Source organism: Lampetra fluviatilis, chromosome 22 (genome assembly GCF_964198595.1).
Source record: "Lampetra fluviatilis chromosome 22, kcLamFluv1.1, whole genome shotgun sequence".
Taxonomy (NCBI): domain Eukaryota; kingdom Metazoa; phylum Chordata; class Hyperoartia; order Petromyzontiformes; family Petromyzontidae; genus Lampetra; species Lampetra fluviatilis.
In genome coordinates this window covers 9793420-9818208 of record NC_136296.1, presented here as the reverse complement: position 1 = coordinate 9818208, position 24789 = coordinate 9793420, and the positions used below count along the sequence as shown (strand labels likewise).

Sequence of the window (24789 nt, the reverse complement as noted above, 5' to 3'; positions counted from 1 at the left end):
GATAACATCGCGACTTTGTACTGAAAGTTCGATTCATAATGCATCATCAATGCAATACTTATCGTGTTCCCCCACTGTGGACGGGCAGAGCTAATGCACGAAGCAATTTCACAACCAAACAACGGGAACTAAGAGAGGGGGGGGAGTGCGCAGTTGGAAAATACGATTGACATTTCATGAGTAGATGCGGCTGCCAAATCTTTTTCCTCTGCAAGAACCGCAACGACAAATAAACGTAGTCACACAGACATCAGGGGTGAAACAGCAGTTTTTTTTTATTTAACTCAAGCAAAAAAAAGGCAAACGTCCAGACATTTGTACTGAACTATTTTTCTTGTTTTTTTTTTATTTATTTTCCCCCTTCAACTTGTTTATTCCCTTTGTGTGCTCTTACTTGAATTGCAAAGTTACAATTTTTTAAAACAAACTCAAAACCGAAACACCTTCCGTCTTGTCCCGTTCGCAATCCGCCACTGCCGACAGTCGTCAGCCCCACCAACCACAAGGCAAGACAACCAAAAACGCAGTCCCCCAAAACCTATCAGATGAAAACCTCACCTGACCAAACACAAACCGTGCGTTTTTTTTCCAAACCCCCAGTGTCCTTACGACCACCACCAACGTCCGCCCCAGGCACCATTTACAAAACCCTGCTCCGGTCAAATACGACCGATGGGAAGTCGAACGCGCTGGTTCAATGCCGACAGCGATTCGTGCAAAGATAGACCTCGTGCGGATTTATGTTTTACACACAATGTCCCCGATGACACAGAGGGCACGATTCATCTGTGTACACCTTCGCGTTGTCTTTTGTACACGCGCGTGCGTGCGACCCGAGCACCGATTCAAATCGCCAAAGAGGTCTCCGCGTGCGTCCCACGTGACGCGGAAGAGCGCCGATTCAAACAAGAGGTGAAGGATTTTTATTTGAATTGGAAGTCTCCAACGTTATCTCGGCCGCACGGGCGTCTCGGATAAAACACGCACATGGAGGGGATGTCACTTTCAGAATCTGCGCTCCCTGCGTCACGGCGTTTTTTTGCCAATCGTCAGACATGTGCAGATTGAACCTCTTCAACGTGTATTTTAACGCACAAGTATGGTAAAACTCTGTAAGGCGGACAACAGTAGCCCCAAGAATTGGAAGTTTGGAAAACCACATCTTAACACATTTCAAACCATTAGTTTTGTAATTTTGCTATTTTTTTGGGATTTTATTTTACGTTTTTTGTGTTTTTCTTTTTCACTTCGATATGCTATTTTTGTGCATTTTTTTAGTGACTCCAGTCTAAATGTGTCCAGCCATCTTGAACCACCGTGGAGGGTCTGCCAAATAAAACATCGCAACGTTAGAAAACCGACGGTCAAAAAGGCATGGCAGTCAAGCGATTCTGAGTCCAGTAACGATGACTCAAGTAGATAAAATGATCGCTTCAGATAGTTGGAACGAACGGGTTCGCCAATTGCGTTGTTCTAACACGGTGGGTGGGGGGCATCCGCGCCCTCTCGTTCTCTGCAACTTTTCTAAATAAATTAAATTGCACGGGTTTGATCGATCGACCATTATGCCCTGGCTATTTTGGTGACCATGCCCTCTCTCTCTCTCTCTCGCCTTGTCTGGTTTTGGGTGCTTTTACCGTCTGGGCCGTGTGTGAATAATCGCAAGCTGGTGAATAGGTGTTCGATGAGGCTGAACCCTGTGCAAGCCCTAGCCACCTGATACGAAGACCTTTATCCTTCACCTGGTTAAACAAAATAAACATGGCCACAAGAGGTTGATGTTGAGATGCGACCAATTGCCACCGATGTACACGCATGCAGGGACCACCACCACCACCACCACGACGCTTGACACAGGCCCAACACAGTGAGCGGCACTTACTCCTCTCTCTCGATGGGGGGAGGGTGTTGTGGCGCTTGGAAAATTACTGCACCGGCACGGCCCCCGTCTTCTGAGCCACCTCTTTAGCCTGGTGGGCTTGCAGCACCGCCACAGCCTCCTCCACCTGGATGCCGGGGTGGGTGGGGGGGGGCAGACAGCACCAGTCAGGGCACCACGAGGTCAGACCCAATTCTGAAAAAAAAAAAAATCGGCTATAAAAATAACGACGCAAACAGAGGATTTAAAAGACGGGAAAGCCCTTTAACACTCAAGAGATGTTGTGCGGCCTCAAAACGGTGCACCGGGGGGGGGGGGGGGGGGGGTGATTCATCGTCGTCCCCATGAGGCACGCTCAATCCACCACTGGATGAAAGCTTCTCCGCCCCACCGCCCACCCATACGATCCTGCGCTGCATCAATCCACGCCAACTGATTTCACCGCTGCTACTCCACGGTCGACGTTTTCTCGGCCGCGAATCCAACGCTGGGCAGCACACTGCGTTATTATCCTCCACCATTGGTCCCGTCATCCCTTGGAGCGACGTGTCCCACGATGATTTCGAAATTTATTTATTTCGCGCGAGCCCTCTGCGGCCGCTCACCTTGGAGCGCAGGGACTCGGGCGACTCGAGCATGTGGAGCAGCTCCGAGTTGTCGATCTCCAGCAGCATGCCGGTGATCTTCCCCGCCAGCGACAGATGCATGCCTTGTATCAGCGGGAAGAGACGCTCGCCTGAAACGCGCAATGCACGCCGACGAAAGTGAAACCGGCAAGGGGGGGGCAGGGGGGGGGGGGGGAATGTTAGTAAAAAAAACATTCCAGATTAGGTGTGACCAATGCGCAAAATGTGCACTCAAAACTTTTAAAAGACAATAGCAAATATTAAGTGATCAAACGTGGTTAAGCTGGGTTTGTAGCGAAGGGGACCAACCATCGTGTCACCACATCCCCTCCCTCCCTTGTAAGAGTAAGACCATTGCCCGTTTAAAAGAGATGCCAATTGCAGGTGCACCTGCTCAAGAGTTGGGATGGTTATAGTCATCAGTCAAGGGTGCAGAATGGACTTCATGACCTACGCAAAACTGCCAGTTTAAAGAATGTGACAACGCAACAGAAGCGAATTTAGCACAGGTTACTATCCAGGCCACAATACATGCATCAGATACAGCGTTTTATTAAATCGACTACATCCAATTAAGCATGTGGTAATTGGTTCACATGGCGCCCGGAAGTTACTAGAAATACAGCAATGGCAGCACAAATAATTGATTCTTTAACGTAATCGTGACGTCCCAAAGAGTTACAATTTACAAATCGTCACATGCCTAGTAACTGCGTACAGTACAGAGCTATTTATACGGATGGGGGTAAGGCTCACTGGATTGTGTAAAGGTGCAACACTGCTCTCTCCTGGCCACAAGAGAACAACGTCTTTCGAATACAACCGCTAAATAAATCTTAACGATGCACGCAGAGACCCCGCGTGCTAAAACGGTCCAGCCAATATTTCAAGCTCCTCGCGAGCCAATCCAAGCGATAAATCCAGCCGCTCTATAACCCCCGCGCGTTAAAATAGAATAATAAATCTAACGTCCCTATAACCGCAGCGGCTAAACCAAACTCATAAATCCTGCAATTGTGAAAATCCCCCCACCCCTCCCCATTCCCCTCCACCCCCCCAAAAAAATACACAACAAAAAAAATCGCTTACGGGCGACGATAAAGACGCAACCACCGTCTCTCCTTCTGCCCCTTTCACCGGTGGGGCTCAGTGTTCCTTAGGCACTCGCATCAAAGCCGACATTAAACTCCAATCGCTGATGGAGTAAGCGCCCCCACCCCACCACCCACCGCCCAATTTGCGATCCCATCCATATGCTCGCTCAGGGCTCCATGTGCCACCTCCTCAGTTACCGGACACCCCCCCCCCCCGTCCGCCTGTCCACCCACCCCCCCCCCCCTACTTACAGGCAAGGTCAGCACGCTAACTACTACTACGACGACTCGCAGAGATTTAAAAAAAAAAACATTCTGTCAAGTCGAGAGCAAGATTCTGACCGGATCAGTCCACTGGTTCAGAATCAGAATATTTATTTATCCTGGAGAAATCCAATGAGCTATGAAGGTCCCAGAAAGTTACAATAATACTAAAACACAGATAGCAGTGCCAAGTATGGGAAAGGTCAGTAAATCGCTTAAAATAAAATGTGAAATTGATAAAGTATACAAGTTCAAATAGCATTATTACACCAATTCCCAAAATTGGTCAAGGCAGAAAAACAAGGTTCAACGTCATAAAAAAAACTGTAGCACGCGATGTATGCCCAATACTAGTAAAAAATATACAATTACTGTGCAATTGTACAATTAGTGTACAATGCAGTGTATTCCCTGCTGCTCTGTTGACCAAATTATAAATTATTTCGGGTGCTCAAAGAAAATTCATATTAAGAGTTCGTAGCAGCTGTTGCATCGATCCCACCAAATCACCCTCCTCCCCGATGCCACATTCCATAACCGCTGCAAATGTTACATTCAACCTGCGAGGTTCGGGTATACACTGCACCACCCGTCTGACTTGCGTGGTCTTCCCCCGGTTGCCGACCTGTGAATGCCACTCCAATGCCCGTGTCGGTCCTCTGCCCTCCCCTCTCCCACCCCTCCCCACACCGTGATCCCCCACCCGTCGCAACGTCCACAACAAAAAACACTTTCGTCCTCCGTATCGATTCCAGACCCCTTCGAATTGCTCGCCCCCGGATCCTACCACGAGATTCCTCCTGCACGCGCGTCTGCACTCGTAGTGTGCAAAGCGTTAACCGTGCAGAGGGGTGGGGGGTGCTAACGCATGGCCCACTCACCCAACATCTGCTTCTGCTCCTGGAGAGGGGCAGACGCCAGCATCGATGGAGTCAGCGGCTCCTGCCCATGCACGTGGACGGCCTGGTGCATCTGGACACGAAGCGACAGACAAGGGGCAGCGAGCGGGTCACGTCTCCGGCAACGCGTGTAAAGCCACGGGCGGCGGAAAAGCTACCGAAGAAGTCCACTGTCTGGCGTTGGCTGGTTGCGCAGGACCCCCGCCCCCCACAGCATTGTCAGGATGCACCCGCCGTGTGTCATTTCGGTAAGATGTGAAAAGTGCAAAAGGAGCAAAGGGGGGGGGGGGGGGGGGGCGAATGGTCGGAGTTTAAAATCGTTTCACGGTATAAGCCGAACGCGCGCGTCTGCCTAAGCGAGCCATCGTCCGGTCACCCAACAATGACGGCCATTTATTTTTCCCTGGTGAAGGGGACGCGAGTGTGGCCAGGCGGCTGCGTGGCATCAGATGGCCACATGGTCATTTTTAACCCCTACACCCTCTCCTGGCAGACACATTTGAGGCTTCACCTTCAATGCTTCAATTATCGTGTGGAGAGTTGTGCTTTTCAGCGCCAGTGTTGTGCGCGTTACGTCAAGTGAATACGTTCATGCTGCACGTGGACGATCCACTTCCAGGGCCGAATTTCGTTCAAGTCAGTCGACTTCAATGTACAGAAACAAGCGAATACTATAAATTGTACATATACGTAACATACAAACATGAACGTAGCTCACCAAATTAATATTACGGACCCACGCGGCCTGCATCTACGGACCCACGCAGCCTGCATCTACAGGGCCACGCAGCCTGCATCTACAGGGCCACGTGGTCTGCATCAAAGTCGTCACGTAGCCAGCACCAACAAAGCGTCATGAGGACTTGAATGGCACTCACCTGCTGCATATGGCCATGAATCGGGTTGCGCATCGGCTGGCCGTACTTGTAGGCACCCACATTCCGCGGTCCCATGCCAGGCATCGCTCGGGGTCCCAGCGTCTGCGTTGCAGCTGCAGGAAAAACACAAAGCGCCGCAAGAGAAAGGCGCTCGCACTTGCGGCCAAGGACGGTGATGCGCGAGAAGATTGCAACGAGATGGAAATGAAAAAAAACAAAAACGCACGAACAAAGGTAAACACGGGATGTGAAAAAGGCACTCGTGTCTGTCGCTCGTTGCAGATCGAGGTATGAATCAAACTTCACTTTGAAAAAATCCCCAGGGTGGTTCAGTGCACTGCTTCGAGTGTCGGCACACAAAGCACAAACCCAATTCTACCAGTCGCCGCCATGCCAACGGCACAAACGTTCACCAAAGACTCGCACCCAGTTTTCAAATTATATTCATCTTTACATCATCCGCCAAATTGAGCCAAGCTCGAGTCTGTGTCAGGACTGCAGTGGAGATGGTTTTTGAATAACAAGCTAATTTGAAACCTTAACTAACCAGTGTAAAGAACGGGAACATATTGCAATGGTGTATTTCAATCCAACAGAATATTGTAATGCACAGAATAATAGTAAAAAAGCGTAACGATATGGGACAAACAAATAAATCCAGACTCCGAAAGTGAAGTGGACAATATTGAAAAACAACCTAATCAAAACAAAAAGGACAGAATGCAAACATGGGTCAAAGTTATAACCGGGCTGGGAGAGCAATGGACAGCCAGAGAGAAGATTTGGACTACTGGCAGCCATGCCAATATCGACCAACCTAACCAGCGAACACGCCAAACATATTCCTACAGAGGATTCGCACAACTACCACGGCGGAGAGAGGCTTGAAGCCGGCACTGGCCAGAGTGCTTCTGTGCGCTCTTTGCGGAGGCCAAGGGCGGTGAAAATAACCGGACATCTGTCATGCACTCCCGAGAGCAATATGACGGACGTGGCACAGACATCGCTGGACTCGCCATCTCGCCGCTGTTGAGGCGCCAGTGGCGAGATGTTAATTACCTCGTCTGGTATACAGGAGGTTGTGCGTTCCATCCCAACCCTGACGCCTGTATATTTGGAGTTTGCATGTTCTCCCCGTGGTCGTGTGGATGTTTCTCCGGGTGCTCCGGTTTTTCCCTCCACATATAGAATCAACATGCGTTTGGAGTATTTGGCTGCAATCAATTTCCACATAAGCCACTTTGTTGAGATATAATTTGCGGCCAAGTCACTTCTAAAAAGTAGTATATAGCTCAGTGGGATTTACCTGGTAAAAAAAAAGTGTAAATACTTCGCTTTGAGAAGGGGTGGGAGACCTTTTTCTTACCGAGGGCCCAATAGGACTGCACATCAACAAAGACAAAGATCCCCATATAACCTGAAGAGACTTGGGGAAAGTGCTGTTAGCGAGCACCAACGGAGGCCGGCACAGCACACCAAGTGCAAGATGGCCAGCGCCATGCCCAGCAGCCTTTATCTCCCCAGTGGCGATGTTTACACATCGCACCAGGTACTCATTGAGGCCGGGTCGAGCTAAGGGAGGCCCGGAACCGGTTCAGATAATAATCTGGCGTTGGCCGTGAGCGGGAACGGAACTCGGGCAGTCGGGTTTGTAAACGCAGCGCACGCCAACCACTGCACCACTGTTCCACACGACACATTACACACACAAACCCACACCTTGGGTGACTTCTGTTACTGCAAGAGGTGCTCGCAGTGCCAAGAGTGAAGAAGCATACCAATGAGAAAGTGTCTTTTCCAGGTCAAAAATCTCCCCCACCCCCACCTCTCACGAGTTTCCAATTTATGCAGCCAAGAGGCTTGCAGCGACGGGTTAATATCATTGGCGGGCCGTTTCAAAGTGGTAGGCCTTGCGTCGCCATGGGTGGGTACAATAAGAGTTGCGGGCCACGTCTGGCTCACAGAGCTGTAGAAAATGACCATGCGGTGTCCCCGTATGAAATGAGTCCCGGGCGTTGTCTGGCCCGTGCGCCATGAGTTCCTCCCCCCACCCAACCCCCTGCTTTAGAGAATCGCGAAGGCAGCTCTCACCGACGCGATGTCCACCGGGGATGGATCGTACAATCTGCGTGTTGGTGATGGGCGACATCGTCCGGATGGGGGGCTGCTGCTGTTGCTGCTGCTGCCTTGTGCCCGACTGCCTCATCATGCCTCCCTGCATGCCCTGGTAGCCACCTGCCCTCCGCCAGCAACAGGGACCACAATATGCACCGCGGTTAGTTCGTCTCCGCAAGGGGAGATGCTCTAATCATGGTCCTGTTAAGTATTTGTGTATGTTTGAAGTATATGCTCTAATTTATTTTTTGTTCTGTCCATGCTATTCTTGATAGTTTGGAGGGTTGCGCAAAGGTTACGGACTGCCTTACATCTGCATGCACTATTGCAGGGAAGGGGGAAAACTTTAAGAGACAACGTTCGCCTAGCAGCGAAGCCCGCCACACCCAACGAGGCTGCCGACCGGAACAAGACACCGGCTTCGCCATTCAGCGGACCGAACACAGGTGCCACTTGCAGACACGCGCCCGCGCTGCTTGCAAGCACCGGTGCTAACACACGATGATGCCAAAGCATCGCCGGACCGCAACCTCAACTGCTCTGCAGCCGAACCACGGGCAAAGACAAACGCTAAAGCACGCGATGAATTCAGTGCCTCTGCGATCAGTGCGAAAGAGACTGAAATTGGGTTCACGATGAACGCGTGCAAGAAAGCCCAATTCCACTCGGCAGCAGGTGATGGACTGACAGACCCGCCTTGCGGTTTCAGACGCCTCCTAGCGCAAGTCTCTCACGTTAACGAATCGCAGTGGCGATGAAACTCATGCCATTGGGACAGAACCAGGAGCCCCCCCAAAACCCACCCTCCCTCCCTCGTCCCTCACCCGCCACCCGCGAGCTTTCCAAAGTGAAGTTTAATTCATCCCCTCGTGCGCATGCGTGGTGGGACCTTCGGGAAGGCTTCTTTTTCTTACCCTGCGGACGGACCTGCTGTGTGGGCCAGCGCTGCTGGGGCCGAATCTGTGTCATCTGGTTGGGCGCGTAGTATGCCGTGCGAGTCTGCGCCTAGGCAACAACGTCACAATCTCCCTCAACAACTTACGAGTGACAGCTGAAAAAAAAAAGTCTTCTCGCAACGGTCACGCCAGGCGTGCAAAGTTTCACAGCATCGCAGAGCTCATCGCCGACATAAAAGAACTCGCCGTGGGTGAGGCCCGCTGGTGCAGCGGACGTTCGACCATACTTCACCAAGCTGCTCAGCGCGGGTCGGTGAAGGCGACGTGTATAGACGGTGGAAGCATAGAAGTGCAGTTTCACATTTAAATTTTGCTGACCGCGCATGGTGGTCCCCCACTCAGCCGAGCCAATTAACAATAAAACACACAACTTAAATTATAAACGCAACAATTTGAATTCCTAGACCACTGCTGCAACAATATCACCAACGCAACTCGAAAGCAACCTATAAAACATCATTATAGCATAATACTAACACGAGGCTATCGACCGTAATTATAAATCATAACGTTGTAGGTAAAGTACATACAAATATAATAAGACCGTTTAACACCACCCCAAGTCTCCCTGATGACATCATTGCTCGTCGTCACTACCCTGGGAGATTGATTATAATTTCTACGAGAGCTTTTAGTCCCGCAAATCTCTGCACGACCCGCCAATCCTTGCACCGAAAAGTGTTCTATATTTAGAGTTCCACATCGCTCCCGGGGTAGTGATTAGCAAAACCGCACTTAACCTGGCTACCAGAGTTCGATTCCTGGTCACAGAAAAAAAAAAAGTAGCAGCAATAATCCAACTTCTACCTACCCCCCCCCACAGCCCCGTACTGACCAGCAGGGTTAAGCATGGTCAGACATTCCCCGTGACAAACACGGCGTGCGGGGAAGGCCTTGATCCAGCAATAGATTTTATAAATGGATCTTTCGTTTTTACTACTGCTACCTTGGGGAGGTGGGGGGGGGGGAGGTCCCTGCACATATTTAGCGGCACAAACGCTGGCATCCTTCAACAAAAAAACGGACAAAACTGCATTGCTCGGTGAGCAGCAGCTGTGGCGGCGGCTGTGTCACCTGGGGCATGGCCGGCACGAAGTAGCCGCTGGGAGCTGCCGGCTGGTACTGGCTGATGACGGTGTTGGGGGGCAGTGCGCGCATGCCGGCGATCCTCTGCATGTACTGCGACGTCAAGTGGGCCTTGCGCTCCTCCTTGCGCTGCGCCAGCGCCACGTACAGCGGCTTGGAGCCCACGATGCGGCCGTTCATCTCCGTCACGGCTTTGGTGGCCTCCTCGGGCGAGGAGAAGCACACGAAGCCGAAGCCCTTGCTGCGACCCTCCTCCGACATCACCTGCGGCGGGGCAGGGGCGAGAGCGAGTTAATATCGTTTAAGTAACGCGAGTAGTCGCGTTCTTTATATGGAACTAAGAGTTAAGATGAAGACCTGTCGAGCAGCGTGAAACACTGTCGCCTCTCTGTTGCAAAACCGACCCGAGTTACAGCAAGTCATTTTGAACATGACAGAATAAAAAAAAAAAACTTACGAATCTAGACCATATCGAACAATGATTTTATAAAAATTCGAATATCGCCAAGCAATTAATGTGCATTGCACTTCATTTATTTGATTTGTTTTTACATTTCATGTGTCCAAGCTATTAGGTGGTACAGGAGCCGTTTCCCCCACCCTTCGCACATCCCCGCCACCACCCTGTGTGTTCAGGCAAGTCCGCAGGAAGTGCGGTGGGGGGGACAAGCAGCTCACCTTGGTGCTCGTGATGGTGCCGTAGGGAGCAAACTCCTTGCGCAGTTGTTCATCGTCGATGTTGTCGTCCAAGTTCTTCACGTACAGGTTGACGCCCTGACGAAGCCAAAGAGTCGCCGTCAATTATCGTCGCGACCGCGTTTCCTCGAAACGCGCTAATATGTGCACGTGCGAACCACTGTATTAAAGCTTATAATGATGCACCTATTAAAATGACTACGTGAGCAACACGTGCACAATTGTGCATGAATCGGGGAATCAATATTTATACATTGTGGCTATAAATGGTGTAAATGACTGCCAGCAGCCATGAGGCGCTATATTCAACACCTCCCCCACCACCTCAAATGATGACAAATTCATCGCATTGCATGGAAAGCGCAACTCCAACCACGTCCGGCAGGGCGACGATGCATTGGTTAGAGCAATGGTTCTCAACCAGGGGATACGCGAACCTCTGGGGGTACATGGCAATGTCCCAGGGCGAACGTAAGGCGATTTATAAATGTGTGAAATTATACCGTACATGAGTCATTGGTGAATAATCATGTACGAATCTGGCAATATAAAATACCTACGAAAATATTTTTATCCATGTGGCAACCTATAATAATTTAAAAGACCACTCTAAACTCACCGATTGTAAACAATGTGGGGTTTTTCCAAGAGCAACTGGCGAGTACGCACAAATTTCGTCACGCATGCAGTGCCGCCCGTTGAATTTTAATTTTTTTTTATCCGCTTCCAGTTATTGGCTAGTTAGGCGACCTCACAAAATGGGCAATTGGTTCAAATACCAATGATCATTGGTTGAAACACAACTCAACAAGGGGTACCCCTCCCCCCCACAGTAGCCCAAAAAAGGTTGAGGACCACTGGGTTAGAAAGCACACAACTGGCTCGCCAAATCCGAAGAAAGGGTGCCCCTCGCCATCGCATCAGCTTTTCACATTGGCTTAGCTCTGCCCTCGTGCCTGGAGAGGCAGGGTGGGGGAACTCGCCTGGTATCTGCTGATCCTCTCCTGCTTCAGCATCTCAAATTTGCGCTTCAGCTCAGCCTGGCGTTCGCCCTTTTTCTGCGCCCGTCCCACGAAGACGGTTCTCCCGTTCAGCTCTTTACCATTCATTTCATTCACCGCCTTCATACATGTAAAAAATAAACACACCGTTAGCAGAGTAATGAGCGACTGCACAAAGCAAACTGGCTTATTAAATTAGGTTTTTAAATGGAATTCGGCTTAGGAATACCATTCTTCAACCTCGGGTGTGCCCAGTATCAGCTTGGATATTTGTCGCGGATGTTATACACGATCAAGAATCCAACTCGGGCCTCCGGGTTCTTTGCGCAGTGCGTGAACGACAACACGACCGCAACCCACACAGCTTTAGAAGTCAAGACAAAGAGCCCTGCTTTAACAGACTGAGGGCAAGTGTTGTTTGCAAGTAGCACCGATGAAGGCAGGTACGGCGCACGAGGGTGGGTGGCCAGCACCACGCCTGGCCGCCTTTGTCTCCCGAGTGGCAATGTTTACAGATCGCCCCAGGTACTCGTTTGCGGCCGAGTCGACCTAGGGGAGGCCCAGGAACGGTTCAGGTGGCCGTGAGCGGGAATCGAACTCTGGTCGCCGGGTTCGTAGCGCAACGCAGCGCAAACCGCTACACCACCGCTCAAAATGAGACAAAGATCCCCCATTTAGCCTTAACAGACTGTAGGAGCAAGTGCTGTTAGCGAGCACCTATGAAGGCCGGCACGGCACACGAGGGGGTGGGTGGCCAACACCACACCCGGCCGCCTTGGTCTCCCGAGCGGCAATGTTTACACATCGCACCAGGTATTCATTTGAGGCTGAGTCGACCTAGAGGAGGCCCGGGACCGGTTCAAATAATCCTCACTGGTGTTGGCCGTGAGCAGGAATCGAACCCGGGTCGCCAGGTTCATAGTGCAGCGCGCTAACCGCTACACTACCGCTCGGACACATACACATACACGTGGCAGAGCTAAACCGGAGCCAAGATGGCTGTTTTAATGCGGTAGGGGTGGGGGGAGGATAAACATCATCGCACCCGCTGCGCGTCTTCGTGTCGCTCGAAGCTCACAAAGCCAAATCCGCGGGATTTTCCGCACTCGTCGGACATCACGCAAACGCTCAGGGCCTTCCCTGCGAGACAGAAACACGGCCGTTAGGGTCACAAAGTAGTCAGGCTCTCGGGCTCGCATTCCAAAACAATGTTTTTCTACACTTAAATTGGTTACATTATTCCAGCTCTGAGAATAAAAAATATCGGATTGAACATCACGTGGCAAACGTTACTTAGGTGGTACGGGCAGGTGGGTAGACTGAAACTATGCACTCAGATACTTGTGCAATATACATTTTCACGAGGAATATATCAATATTATATTTTAAATTAAAACTCCACATTTATCAACACTGCCCAAAAATGAAATAAATATATATTAGGCAACGTTTCAGACAATGGTCCTTCTTTATCATTGAGGGAAGGGCCTTTGATTTTCATGTCAAGTGTGTATTTTCCTCTTTCTACGACGCCGTTAATGACACGCGTGTTGAGGTTTTCCGATTCGGGCACCACTGCCCGCACCCTCCGAAGAGCGTGGTTTGGCTACGTAGGGTGCGAAAGAAGTTCCAAAATACATCAGTCACAATAAACACAGCAAAATTCCGCGTTATATTCAGGCAGCAGCGTTGAACGATAACTATTAACGCAGCACAAAACCAGTCATTAAAAGCATCCGCTTGCTATCTTTTGTCCAACTGCACCAAGCGCCTCTACAAAAGCAACTACTCGCGCGCCCCCCCCTACCCAACAGCACGAGGTCACGGGAAGGGATTTGGCAGCGCGTCACGGATTACGGCACAACCAATCTCAGTGGAGGGGAGGGGCGAAATAGAAAACGGAGTTCACCGCGGACCGCCAGCCAAAATCGGCATTAAGACGGGCAGTCGCCGCAAACTCACCGAACTTGCCAAAGAACTCTCGGAGCTTGTCCTCGTCCATGTCGTCGCCAAAGTTCTTGATGTAGACGTTGGTGAACTCCTTGGCCCTCGCGCCCATCTCCTGCTCGCGCTCCTTGCGTGACTTGAAGCGCCCGACGAACCTGCGACCGCGAGCGCACGAAGGGCGTTTGGTCATCGTGCAAAACCGCGCGGAGACTCGGCCGCGGGTTACAGTTTGATTCAACAGTAGATCCCTCCGATTTAAAGCTTTCGTGACTGCAGGGATTCATATTATTCTTGGTTATTTCGGTAAAGTCACGTAGAAGGGAAATAATAAAAATGTAAAACAATAAAATTCACGACGTTTCGACAGCAACAAACCCACAGCTAAATTTTCTTGCTGCGCATTTCACACCTGATGATGATTGCTTGTGTTGCAGTCGAAACGTCGTGAGAATTGTATTGTTTTATATTTTTATTATTTTATTATTTCCCTTCTACGTGACTTTACCGAAAGAACCAAGAATATAGTAGATCCCCTCCGAGTCTGATTGGTAACATTCTTAGCATTGTCCATCTCATTTCGCACCATCCCATTCGTACCACCCGTCTCATTTCCGTTTACATTATCCATCTCACACAGAGGACCGTTCACATTTTGGCAGCCTTACTCCAAAGCACTGGTGAGACACGGCCATAAAGAGAGGATGTCTCTGGTGTCGGCGAATCTGTTTCAAGTACAGTGCCATACATTATCAAAGGGTATGTTTGCATTTTTTTACCACATCTATGTGAAGTTAATGCAGGCTTGACACCTTGAAATAGGTGGCCCTTTGGTGTCCAAACATCTTCACACCTACTGTATTTATGCCAGCGGAAAGCCTTTTCCATCATTCAATATCTTAATGCTGGAAACAGGGTCTCCCGTAGATGCCACGCTTGTCGCATTCCGACTGTTATGACGCAGTTATAACTCAGGCGGCGGCACGGATTGCAAGGAGCCAGACGCCACGGTGACCTGGCATGCACATTCATGCAGAAAGATAAAGATCCCCCGTATAGCCTTCGCAATCTGTTGTGGCAAGTGCTGTTGGCGAGTAGCACCAAAAAAGGCGGCACAGCACACGAGGGGGTGGGTGGCCAGCGCCAGGCCCGGCCGCCTTTGGTCACCTCCAATGCTGACGCTTACACATCACACAGAGTACTCATTTGAGGCCGGGTCGACCTAGGGGAGGCCCAGGAACAGTTCAGGTAATCGTCACTGGCGTCATCCGCGAGTGGGAAATCAAACTCTGGTCGCCGGGTTTGTAGCTCAGCAGCGCCAACCACTGCACCACCACCCCAATAACAACCGCCATTCGCCACTAAGTGCCGGTGACGTCACCAAAACGCTTGTGCCAGGCCATGTGCACCTTGAGGCCATGTGCACCTTGAGGCCATGTGCACCTTGAGGCCATGTGCACCTTGAGGCCATGTGCACCTTGAGGCCATGTGCACCTTGAGGCCATGTGCACCTTGAGGCCACGTGAAGTGTCGAACGCCCGCTGGCAGGAGGTCACGGGGCAGACCCAGGTGCCACGGGTCGACTGACTGAGATGACCGAGATGACTGGCTGATGCACCACCTGTGCCCCCTATTGTGCCAACTTCCACCCCCCCACACACACACACACTCTCACGCGCGCAAACTCACACTTTGCGGTCGTTGAGCAGCATGCCGTTCATCTTCTCGATGGCACGGTCGGCCGCCTCCTGCGTCTCAAAGTGAACGAAGCCGTAGCCCCGGGAACCGTTCTCGTCACACACGACCTGCAGGAAGGGACCAAATGTTCACGATTCGCGATGAAATTTTGGGTTGCTCGGCTACGTTCACGATCAGACCAAAATTCGTGTTTTTGCAGAACCCTCACGGCCAAACGAATTGAATTGCCGCGTGTGCCAACGTTCAACGAGTCGCTTAGTATTGTTTTCCGCTCGCATGCAAGGTGAAGAACCACTCACAACCAAACTAAGCTATTAGACAGACGATGCTTTTTGTTTGAAACCAAGTCGAGCATCAGCAGGAAAAAATAGAGGACGTTAGAATCACGACCCAGAGGTCATGAACTCGTAGCAACAACCATTCAGAACTTTACTGGATATTAACCAATACAACTTGATTCTAATCTTAATAAAAAAAATGTTTTTCTAATTCATCTGCGCCCATGATATGTGTACGTTTAGCACACAACCAAATCACAACAAAACCCCACCTCGTTGGGTGTTGAGCCAAATTAGTGTGTGGATGGGAACCTGTCTGGGAATACCATATACAGTAAAACCTTGGATTGCGAGTAACTTGGTCTGCGAGTGTTTTTCAAGACGAGCAAATTATTGAAATAAATATTCACTTGATAAACGAGCGAGGTCTTGCAATACGAGTAGTACGTATACACTTTGTCTGCCGAGCGTCACGTGATCACAACTGATATACGAGTGCTTTGGATTACAAACACGTTTCCGGAACGAATTATGCTCGCAATCCAAGGTTTTACTGTATTTGTACGGATTGGTCCGTCATGTAGCCAGATGGCAGTGGAGCAATAAATTCTGGAATCTGTGGGGCAACATAAACAATGTAACTGCGGTAAGTTCACGGTTGTGATCTATAGCTCTCCGATGCACTTTCAAAATCATTTCTCAAGAAGCTCCCAGAACGTTGCGCGAAACGTCGGACATCATGCCGAACAACCCAAAAACACATCAGGGAACTCTTGATTGTTATCCCGTTTAATGGGTGGTGGCCTTTCTCCAGATACTCCAGTTTCATTTCACGAGCCAAACATGCATCGGTGGAATCGGCCAAGCATTGATCAAATATTTTTCAGGACTCTCCTGAAAAAAGCTTCTTAAACTCAGCAAAACTTTCCTGTATTAAATACAGGAAGTCCTCGCTGAACCATTTTTCACACGACGCATCGTCTCAAGAACACGGTTCTTCTATTAGGGAACACCTTTCGCACGCAACGCGGCCAATTTTTACGCAGTTTCTGAGGGGTCGTCAACTCAACCACTTTCTTGAGCTGCGCGGCTGAGGGGTATGGGAAGTCTAGGCATACGCACGGAATGGTACAGTACGTGGCGTACCCTCATCGCCTCTCAACCCAAAACAAGAAAAGCAACCACCTCCATCTGTGCAGAAAAAAATTGGATCTCATCTGTTCCGTCTATAGGAGAGTGTCCCCTCTCCCCCCCCCTCACACCTGTGGGATTTCTCCGGGTCCTCCAGTTTCCTCCCTCGTGTCAATTCATTAATAAGGCTGATAACTGGAATAGAGGACTGCAGAGCTTGGGCAATTGCTGGCACAGGCTCGTCACGTGGCTGCCGTCTCCGTTTGTCCTCCTCCTGGTGCCTCCTGAGTCGTTCTCTCCTATTTTGAGTGGTGAGTGGGCGTGGATGGGTGAGGAGCGGTAGTGTAGCGGTTAGCACTACGCTGCGCTACGAACCCGGCGACCCAAGTTCGATTACCGCTCACGGCAAACACCGGTAGTGACGATTATCCGAACCAGTCATGGGCCTCCCCCCTAGGTCGACTGTTGTGGTGTGTAAACATCGGCGCAGGGGAGACAAAGGCGGCCGGGCGTGGTGCTGGCCACCCACCCCCTCATGTGCCGAGCCGGCCTTCACAGGTGTTCACTAACAGCACTTGCCCCTACAGTCTGTTCAGGCTATACGGGTGACCTTTGTCTTTGTGGGCATGAGTGGGTGATTTGAGGCAATTGTTGGTGCAGGCCTCTTCACGTGGCCTTCTCCGTTTGTCCTTCTCCTGGCACCTCAGGAGCCATTCTCTCTCTCCATGAGAGCGAGCACATGCAGTGCCGCGCTACGCGTGAGCGACGGGTTACCTTGCAGGACAGGATGTTCCCAAAGGCGGAGAAGGTGTCATACATGGCCTTGTTGTCGATGGATTTGTCGAGATTCTTGATGAACACATTGCCGACGCCCGACTTGCGGAGGGACGGGTCACGCTGGGACCACATGATGCGGATTGGCTTTCCCTTGATGACGTCAAAGTTCATTGTGTCCAGTGCCCGCTCGGCTGGGAGAAGACAACACATGTCTAATTCAAACCAGATGAGGGGAGACAAAAAAACAGAAAAACAAAAGGTAAGTAAAAGATGGGGGCAAAAGCACAGTGCAGCACAGCAACATATTCTTAGGTTTTTTCGGTAAAATCACGTAGGAATTTTTTTTTAATTTAAATTAATAAAAGTAAAATAAAAATAAAATAAAAATCACGTTTCGGAGGCAACACAAGCTTCCGTCTTCAGGTGGAACCGTCACAGCACGATTGCTGTATCAAGTAACACAGCAACAATTTCGACCCGCACCCAAATTGTTTTCATCACAATATTTCGTCCGAACAAAAAAACTCCCTTTGAGACAGTACGCGTCTCGTTTGCGCGGGTGCTCAGGGTGTCGATCGATAGCATGCATAAGCAAACATGTCATGACATGTGCACACAAACACACATTTTAAATACATAACTTATGCATTTAAAAACAATGAATATTCACACCAGGTGACGCCATAACACCATAGACGGGCAAAGACACACGCACACTTCCAAGTGCCTGCTTTTATTTCACGTCAGCTTTAATCATATTACAGCGCACTGCCAAATCCTATAGATTGGGCTCCATCTGAAACAGTTTCCACCCCTCCACCAATCTATGCCCGTTGCCAATTGTGTTAAATGGCATCAAGTTTACACGGCAAAGTAGCCATTCAAATCTCTCACAGGGCACTGTGGTTAACAAAATAAACGAACTTGCATTTGTCGCTACATATCCATGTTTCATGTTTTCTCGTCCATTAGACTATTGGCCTTCTGAACCATTATTATCCAGCATCATTTAAGCAGACAATATGGACTGTTCTTCTTGGTTCTTTCGGTAAAGTCACGTAGAATGGAAATAATAAAATAAAACACAATAAAATTATTCTCACAACGTTCCGGCCACAACGCAAGCAGCCGTCCTCAGATGAAGACCAGGTCTGACTTTACCGAAAGAACCAAGATGAATCCCTGCAGTCACGAAAGCTTTAAATATGAACTGTGTTGACATTCTGGGTCCCATCAGCACGTGTTCAACAAGTCTCACAGGAGCAACTCATCTCATACACGCGTACCTAGGCAGTGTCCCTAGTTGTCCGATACGCGAGAAGCTTCGTAAAGTAGGGGAAAAAAACGATAAAAATAACCCCGGCAGGCTGCCACAGTGTTCTAGCGACGTCACTGCAAAACGCGCCCTATCAATTTACTTTATGTCGCAGTCACGTTTCAAAAGTAGTGCTGATAAATCTGAATATGATCCTTTGTTTTTTTTCCAATAATAAAACTCCAACATGTACAATAACACAGGCTGCGTAGATACCTACACGAGCCGTTTCCTTTTTCAAGCGAGATCTTCCTTTGGTGGCAGTGTTTCGTTTCGTCAATTGTGTTTTAACTACCTTAACTGTAGGCCACAACATTTTCTCCGAGTCTTTTCTCCCAGTTGTCGACTTTTGAATTCCCCTCCCATCGTCTCGTTTCCCACAATTTCTTAAAACCCTCGCACAATGCATAATAACAACGTGTAAAGTGTTTTCTATTACAACTTTGAACAAGCATTGTGTTTAGTTTGTTATCCCCCCCCCCTGCACACCTCTGAATAGCACAACTGGTTATGTACGGTGCAAAAGTGCAACATACATACATACGGATAGTGCTGTTTGTGTTGCCAATCACTTGACATTTTGGGGCCTTTGCTCAGCAACTGCGTACTAAAAGATAAACTGTGGGAGAGCACAGGTGGCCTGCGCATGTGCCAGCCATCTGAAGTCATTTAACCCATTACCAGCTGTCGTGTACCCACTGCCAGGGGGGCATCCCACACTTCACATGACCTCAAGGTGCACTTTACCTGGCTCAAACTGATTTTAGTTAGGTTTATTTTTTAATCCACCTGGGGTAAGAGTGCTGTGGGTATGGCGGTCCCTCTGCCCTTCTACTGACTCCACCCCCACCTCACCCTGGGTTGATGAGACTGTGGCGCTGATTATCTTTGCCACTGCCCAACCCAAATTTCCCGGTCCTCCCCATCTGCATCCCTGCCACGCGACCTCCTGACCATTACCCTTCCTTCGTGTTTTTAATTGTGACATTGTTGTTGTTCTTACCAAGTGAGGACCAACTGGCAAAATCGTCAACTGGCACATTCGGATATGTCATCGTGGAGCCAATCGACACCAGCAAAACGACACTGTAGTGGACCATAAACGGGACGTGACATGTGCATGAACCTGGCAGCTCCCAAGACGAAACGATCGCACAACACTACTCGCCAACATTAAACTCGGAATCAAAAAACACCCAATGAACATCAGAGCAAAATGTAACAGGTGGCTATATCAAAATGGAAATAACAAAAATCTGTTATTTACATCTGGCCACAGGTAAAATTGTAACATAAAGGCAACGATGATATTTGGCCTCTGCAATGAGAACTAAAACATCGGACAAATAATAGACAATGAAATGTTGAACGCACACACCGACTTTGCATTCCATTATTTAATGGCTGACACAAGCCGTGGAAACAGCTGAATATGCAGAGTGAGCAATAAAGTCAGTCGAGTCAACACCAACATAGTCGGCAGCCGCTGTCAAAAGCCCCATGCGTTAAGGACGCAAAACATTCCGGCAACACCACGCCAACACGTCTCCGTGTGGATATATGCGTCCGTGTCTCTCTCAGTGACTTTCTTTTCGGGGTCTCTCTGTCCGTCTTCTGTCTCTCCTCCGTGTCCGTGTATCGACGACGGTTCAATGTTCACATGCCATTTTATTGAGGGACTGTGTGTTATCTTGGTGTGGTCTGGCACTGTTTTTGCTGCCTTGACCAAGCTTAATAAATCAGACTACAGTAATATAATTACGTAATTATTCATATTTAGTGACTTGGTTACCATTTTCTCTATTTTGCACTCCTATCGTGCCGTTGCAACTTTCCGACCCGCCCACACTGGACATCTGTGAAAAAGAGCTTCATAGCTCATCGGATTCCTCCTGCAGTCTAAATAAAAATTCTGATCCGACTCAATTCTGATCTCTCACTCTCCCCCATGTCTCAGTCTTTCTCTCTCCTCAGTGTCGCCACCACTCTCTCACTTACTCTCTCCACGTCTCCATCTGTTTCTGTCTCCGTTCTCTCTCTTCATCTCCCCGTCTCAGTCGAGGTCTGCCTCACATTTAGTACAATGCTAACCAATGCTCTTCTGAATATCACACCGTTATGACACGCAAGATTATTTAGATTTAAGGTTTTTCAATTAAGCAAGAATAAATTACTGCACTTAAATGCAAGTGCATGCAGGGGATGCCAGAAGATTCATGGAGATACAGGGTAAGCAACTTTTGAGAGTTCACAGAGTATAAAATGGAAATAATGTTGCAGATGTCATCAAAAGGAGGTTATTACGATTTATAGGGCAAAATGTGCAAGATGGAGGAGAACAGGTTACCAAGACAGCCATTGGAGTAGCACCCAAAGGGCTAGCAAACAGGGGGATATCCTCAATCAGATAGTGATGATGAGATTGGATGAGTTAACATCCCAGGTTTAATTTTGTATTTGCAATCATGGTAAATAGGCAGGAGACACGCTAGCAAGGTGTGCGGTTGGAATCAGTTGCAACATCTGTAATGGTACCCTGATCTTAAGGGCTTATAAGGATAGTTACCAGACGTAACAGTTTTGGTTCAGCACTGTGGATACCGGATGATGGCACGCATTGTAACCAAACACGTCCAGTCTGTTTAGTCGACGAGGTAATTCAAGCAAGTTGTGTTCCATGCCAGCACTGGTCCTGATTTGTCATGTGGTTATGTAACCACGGCCTGTGTCGAGCCGAGAAATGAGAAATGATCCAGGGGCCATGCACCTGGATCACACTCTGGTAAAATGCCACGTTGTGGCACAGCCGTGTGGCGAGTAGACCCGAGTATTCAAATGTCAATCGTAGAAAATGTAGTAGTAGTAGTGGTGGTGGTGTCAATTGGTCTCGCAACAGCAACATCCAGCTCATGGGTAAAGGTGCAGCACTGCAATTGCTTGATCACGCCACTGCAGGCAGAAGGGCGTCCACGAGAGGGAGCTCTAGAGATTTGGTCTACTCTTCCACGCTGACTAGGCGTCTGGGAAGATGTGGGCATACCAACACTTAACCCCGGATAGTCGGCTCTAGAGGCGGCTAACAACAGTGAAATTAGCAAGGACTTTAAGCTAAATTCACAACAGAAGTTGCGAGATGTTTGCAAATGATCTCAAAGCAGCATCGGCTCCACCGAATGCTGAAATACAAATGCACATCACTTTGCCAATCCATTGCTTCAAGTATTCTCCCACATCATGTCGGTCATGATGGTTGTTTGACCATACTTCACCAGTCTAGTCAGTGCAGATTGGTGAAGGGTGGGGCTAGAGGAGGGGGGGGGAGAAACCGGTTTATATTTCACTTGCCACTAAATGGCGGTGGTGGACAAATCAAACTCAGGCCGTCGGGCTTTGTAGCACAGTGCGCAAACCGCTGAACCACCACTCCACTCCAGACCGTATGTTAGAATGGCTTCAATAGAAAACCTAAGCGGGAGCAATAAAAACAAATAACGCAGCAGCTGCCAGGCTCAATTGGCCAGGACGCATGCAGACGCAGTGACACGCACACAGCACTGGGAACGGGGAGAGATGGGGCTGAACGATTAATCGATTTCAAATCGAAATCGCAATTTGAAACAATGCGATTAGCAAAACGCAAAGGCTGCGATTTTTTGCGATTTTAAAAGTCGTATTACTTTATTGGAATCGTTTTATTTTTCATTATTATAACTTTATTCATTTAACTTAACAATTGTTCTATGTTTGATTGTTCTATTTCAATTAAAACATTTTAATAAATACATGTTGGAAGCAATTCATATATTTTAAGTTCTCATCCTTGCATTAGAATATATAGAGCAGTTCATATTTTGATGCTATCATGTGGGAATTCTCCATCACATGTTTTAAATCTATTACACAGTGAATATTGAACTGAAGCTTGACTTAAAATATTTAATCGCAATATCTGTCAGAAAAATCGCAATTAGATATTTTCCCCAAATCGTTCAGCCCTAGGGAGAGAGAGCTTTTGTCTGGGAGCAAGACTTCGCATAGAGTGCGCGTTAACCAGGGATGTGCACCCAGAGGGCCCCAATCTGACTGGCCAGGGAAACCAACTCCTTGGTCGGTCACCCACCATTCTAGTTGCCAGGGTATGGGGCCGAGCTGTAGATGTCTGCCTTGACCCTGACCACTGGGTCTGGGTTATGTCTAGGAATAGCCTAGCGCGCAACACACTGTAAGCTTGGTAAACAGACGCGCAGGGCCTAATCCTGACACCAGCATAAGATACGTTGCGGTGCAGCCAAAACCTTGATCGTGTTCGAGGTCTGCAGAAAACCCTAATCCTGGCACGGCCACTACTACGGAATGAGTCTTATGGACTGTCCTAATTGTGAAATGAGAGACGGCTGGTCCAATGGATGATACTGCAACTTAGCGTGCTCAAGTTTGGGAACAGCCAAAATGTGGCATTTTGGAGCCAATACTAACATTGCTGTTGTTTCGAAGATGGGATTGGCCATAACCCTGACATTTTAAATCAGATAATTCCCGAGGAAGTCTTGAGCAGCATCGGGAAGCTGGTTATTTCCAGCCCTGATTAAATTGGGGCTACGAATTACAGAGACAATCTCCTACACAACACAGGCTTCCGGAGGGAAACATAGACTACACTTAGGATCCAGTTCCAGCCGTGACACCAGTTCTAGACACGAGTTTAGGGACTGCCCTAAACCTCAGGAGACATCATGATGCTGCAGGAAACCCCTGACCCCAGAACCCCCAACCATTTTAAGGCTTAGGACGTTCTCCAAGACCCGTTTCCGTTGGGTGTCCACATAAACCAATCTCCCAGCTAGAGAAATAAGTGGAGAATACTCCGGTAAAATACTAGAAAGCAGTGGATCAGACACTGGTTTAGGGCCGCAGCCGCTAGAGGGATATTGTACAGAACGACGGCCGACAACCTGAGGCTCTTTAAAGGGGACTTCTTCGTGATGTTAGCTATTAAAGACCCACCCCCGTCTCGTATCCACATGCCACGCGGCTCTTGAAAGCCTTGTTTTACAGAATTCGATCAAAACGGGCTCGTATTGTTACGTTCGCTGCCGAGCCCTGGTTATAGAACACAGGGATAGCTAAACCCCCTACTACATACTGGTTAGGCAATGCCCTATCATCACAAGGAATAGGGCACTGGTTTACGGATTGCCCCCACAATCGTGAGGGGGTGATAGGTTTTTATCCCCGTTTGAGTTGAATAAAAAACGAGAAAATACCCATCGCCGCTTGATACGTCTCGGACGTTACACAAACACCTCCAATGTGCCGTAACACGAGGCTGGAGCCAACGATAACACGTACAACCGGTTTGCTGTACAGTGTCCGCAATATCTCACATACCATACACATTTGATCGATGCCAATCGTTGTTGTTGATGATCATTATTACGAGAAAGGTAAGAAGCGATTCGTGGGGAGAGAACGGACAAGGTCATCGATACGTACCGTCTGCGGGCTGTTGGAAGTTCACGTAGGCATAGCCCAGCGAGCGGCGGGTTATCATGTCCCGGCAGACCCTGATGGACAAGACGGGCCCGGCAGGGGAGAACTTCTCATAGAGCATCGCCTCAGTCACGTCGGGGTGCAGGTCGCCCACGTACAGCGACGCCATCGGATAACTTGGTCCGCTCGGATTCATGGTCGTGGCGGGGTGGTGGGTGCCGCTTGGTTCAGCCGGGGGTAGACGCGCAGATTCCCGCAGGGAGACTAGGAAAGGTCGGTGGCTGCCCTGGCTCGCGGTCGATCGGCAGGCCCTGGGCGGTGTCGCAACGAACGCGGCGGTGTGGCGACAAAACTGCTGTTTCGAATTTGTAAAGCTTTTTTTCTCCTGTTATTTCGTGATTTTTTTTGTTTTTATGTGTTTATTCACGTGTGTTAAAAAAAGAACCCCCGCAGGGACTCTTTTTCAAACGAGCACGTGTAGCGGGGATCAAGCTTAAGGGAAAAGTTGAAGAGAAGTAGTCCCCGGTGCGCAATGATTATATATAGCTGAGTATCCCTCCGCCGCGCACCTGCAATGGGAATAATTTCCGGCGCATCACCGCTAGACAATTAAGTGACGCGCCCCTAGGCGAGAGCACATGGCCTTTTAGCTTAACACGATT

The 24789-nt window shown here is 49.1% G+C and overlaps 1 protein-coding gene across 5 annotated transcripts; it reads right to left on the bottom strand.

The window, feature by feature from the left end:
- Nucleotides 1–250: 250 nt before the first annotated feature.
- On the bottom strand, nucleotides 251–24631 carry LOC144938516 (polyadenylate-binding protein 1-like). Of its 5 annotated transcripts, none has more exons than XM_078866400.1 (15): nucleotides 24131–24631; nucleotides 17320–17534; nucleotides 15128–15243; nucleotides 13457–13596; nucleotides 12540–12634; nucleotides 11477–11614; nucleotides 10476–10571; nucleotides 9786–10061; nucleotides 8670–8754; nucleotides 7732–7875; nucleotides 5641–5753; nucleotides 4745–4835; nucleotides 2485–2615; nucleotides 1883–2006; nucleotides 251–1326 (listed from the first exon to the last, which is right to left on the bottom strand). In XM_078866400.1, the coding sequence occupies exons 1-14, from the start codon at nucleotides 24321–24323 to the stop codon at nucleotides 1926–1928; spliced, it is 1914 nt and encodes a 637-aa protein (XP_078722526.1). In that variant the 5' UTR covers nucleotides 24324–24631; the 3' UTR covers nucleotides 251–1326; nucleotides 1883–1925. The 5 variants fall into 5 exon arrangements, with proteins under 5 accessions (XP_078722526.1, XP_078722525.1, XP_078722528.1 ...); XM_078866399.1 differs by having other exon boundaries at nucleotides 8670–8760; nucleotides 24131–24630; XM_078866402.1 differs by having other exon boundaries at nucleotides 8670–8760; nucleotides 13466–13596; nucleotides 24131–24630.
- Between the last annotated feature and the right edge of the window lie 158 nt (nucleotides 24632–24789).

Excerpts from the sequence above, each read along its gene's own strand:
- LOC144938516 (XM_078866399.1), bottom strand. The coding sequence starts at position 24,323 with ATGAATCCGAGCGGACCAAGTTATCCGATGGCGTCGCTGTACGTGGGC. Across the intron at positions 13,597-15,127 it reads CTGCTCAACGACCGCAAAGT|GTTCGTCGGGCGCTTCAAGT; the intron begins GTGAGTTTGCGC and ends TCGCGGTCGCAG. Across the intron at positions 2,007-2,484 it reads CCGAGTCCCTGCGCTCCAAG|GTGGAGGAGGCTGTGGCGGT; the intron begins GTGAGCGGCCGC and ends CCCGGCATCCAG.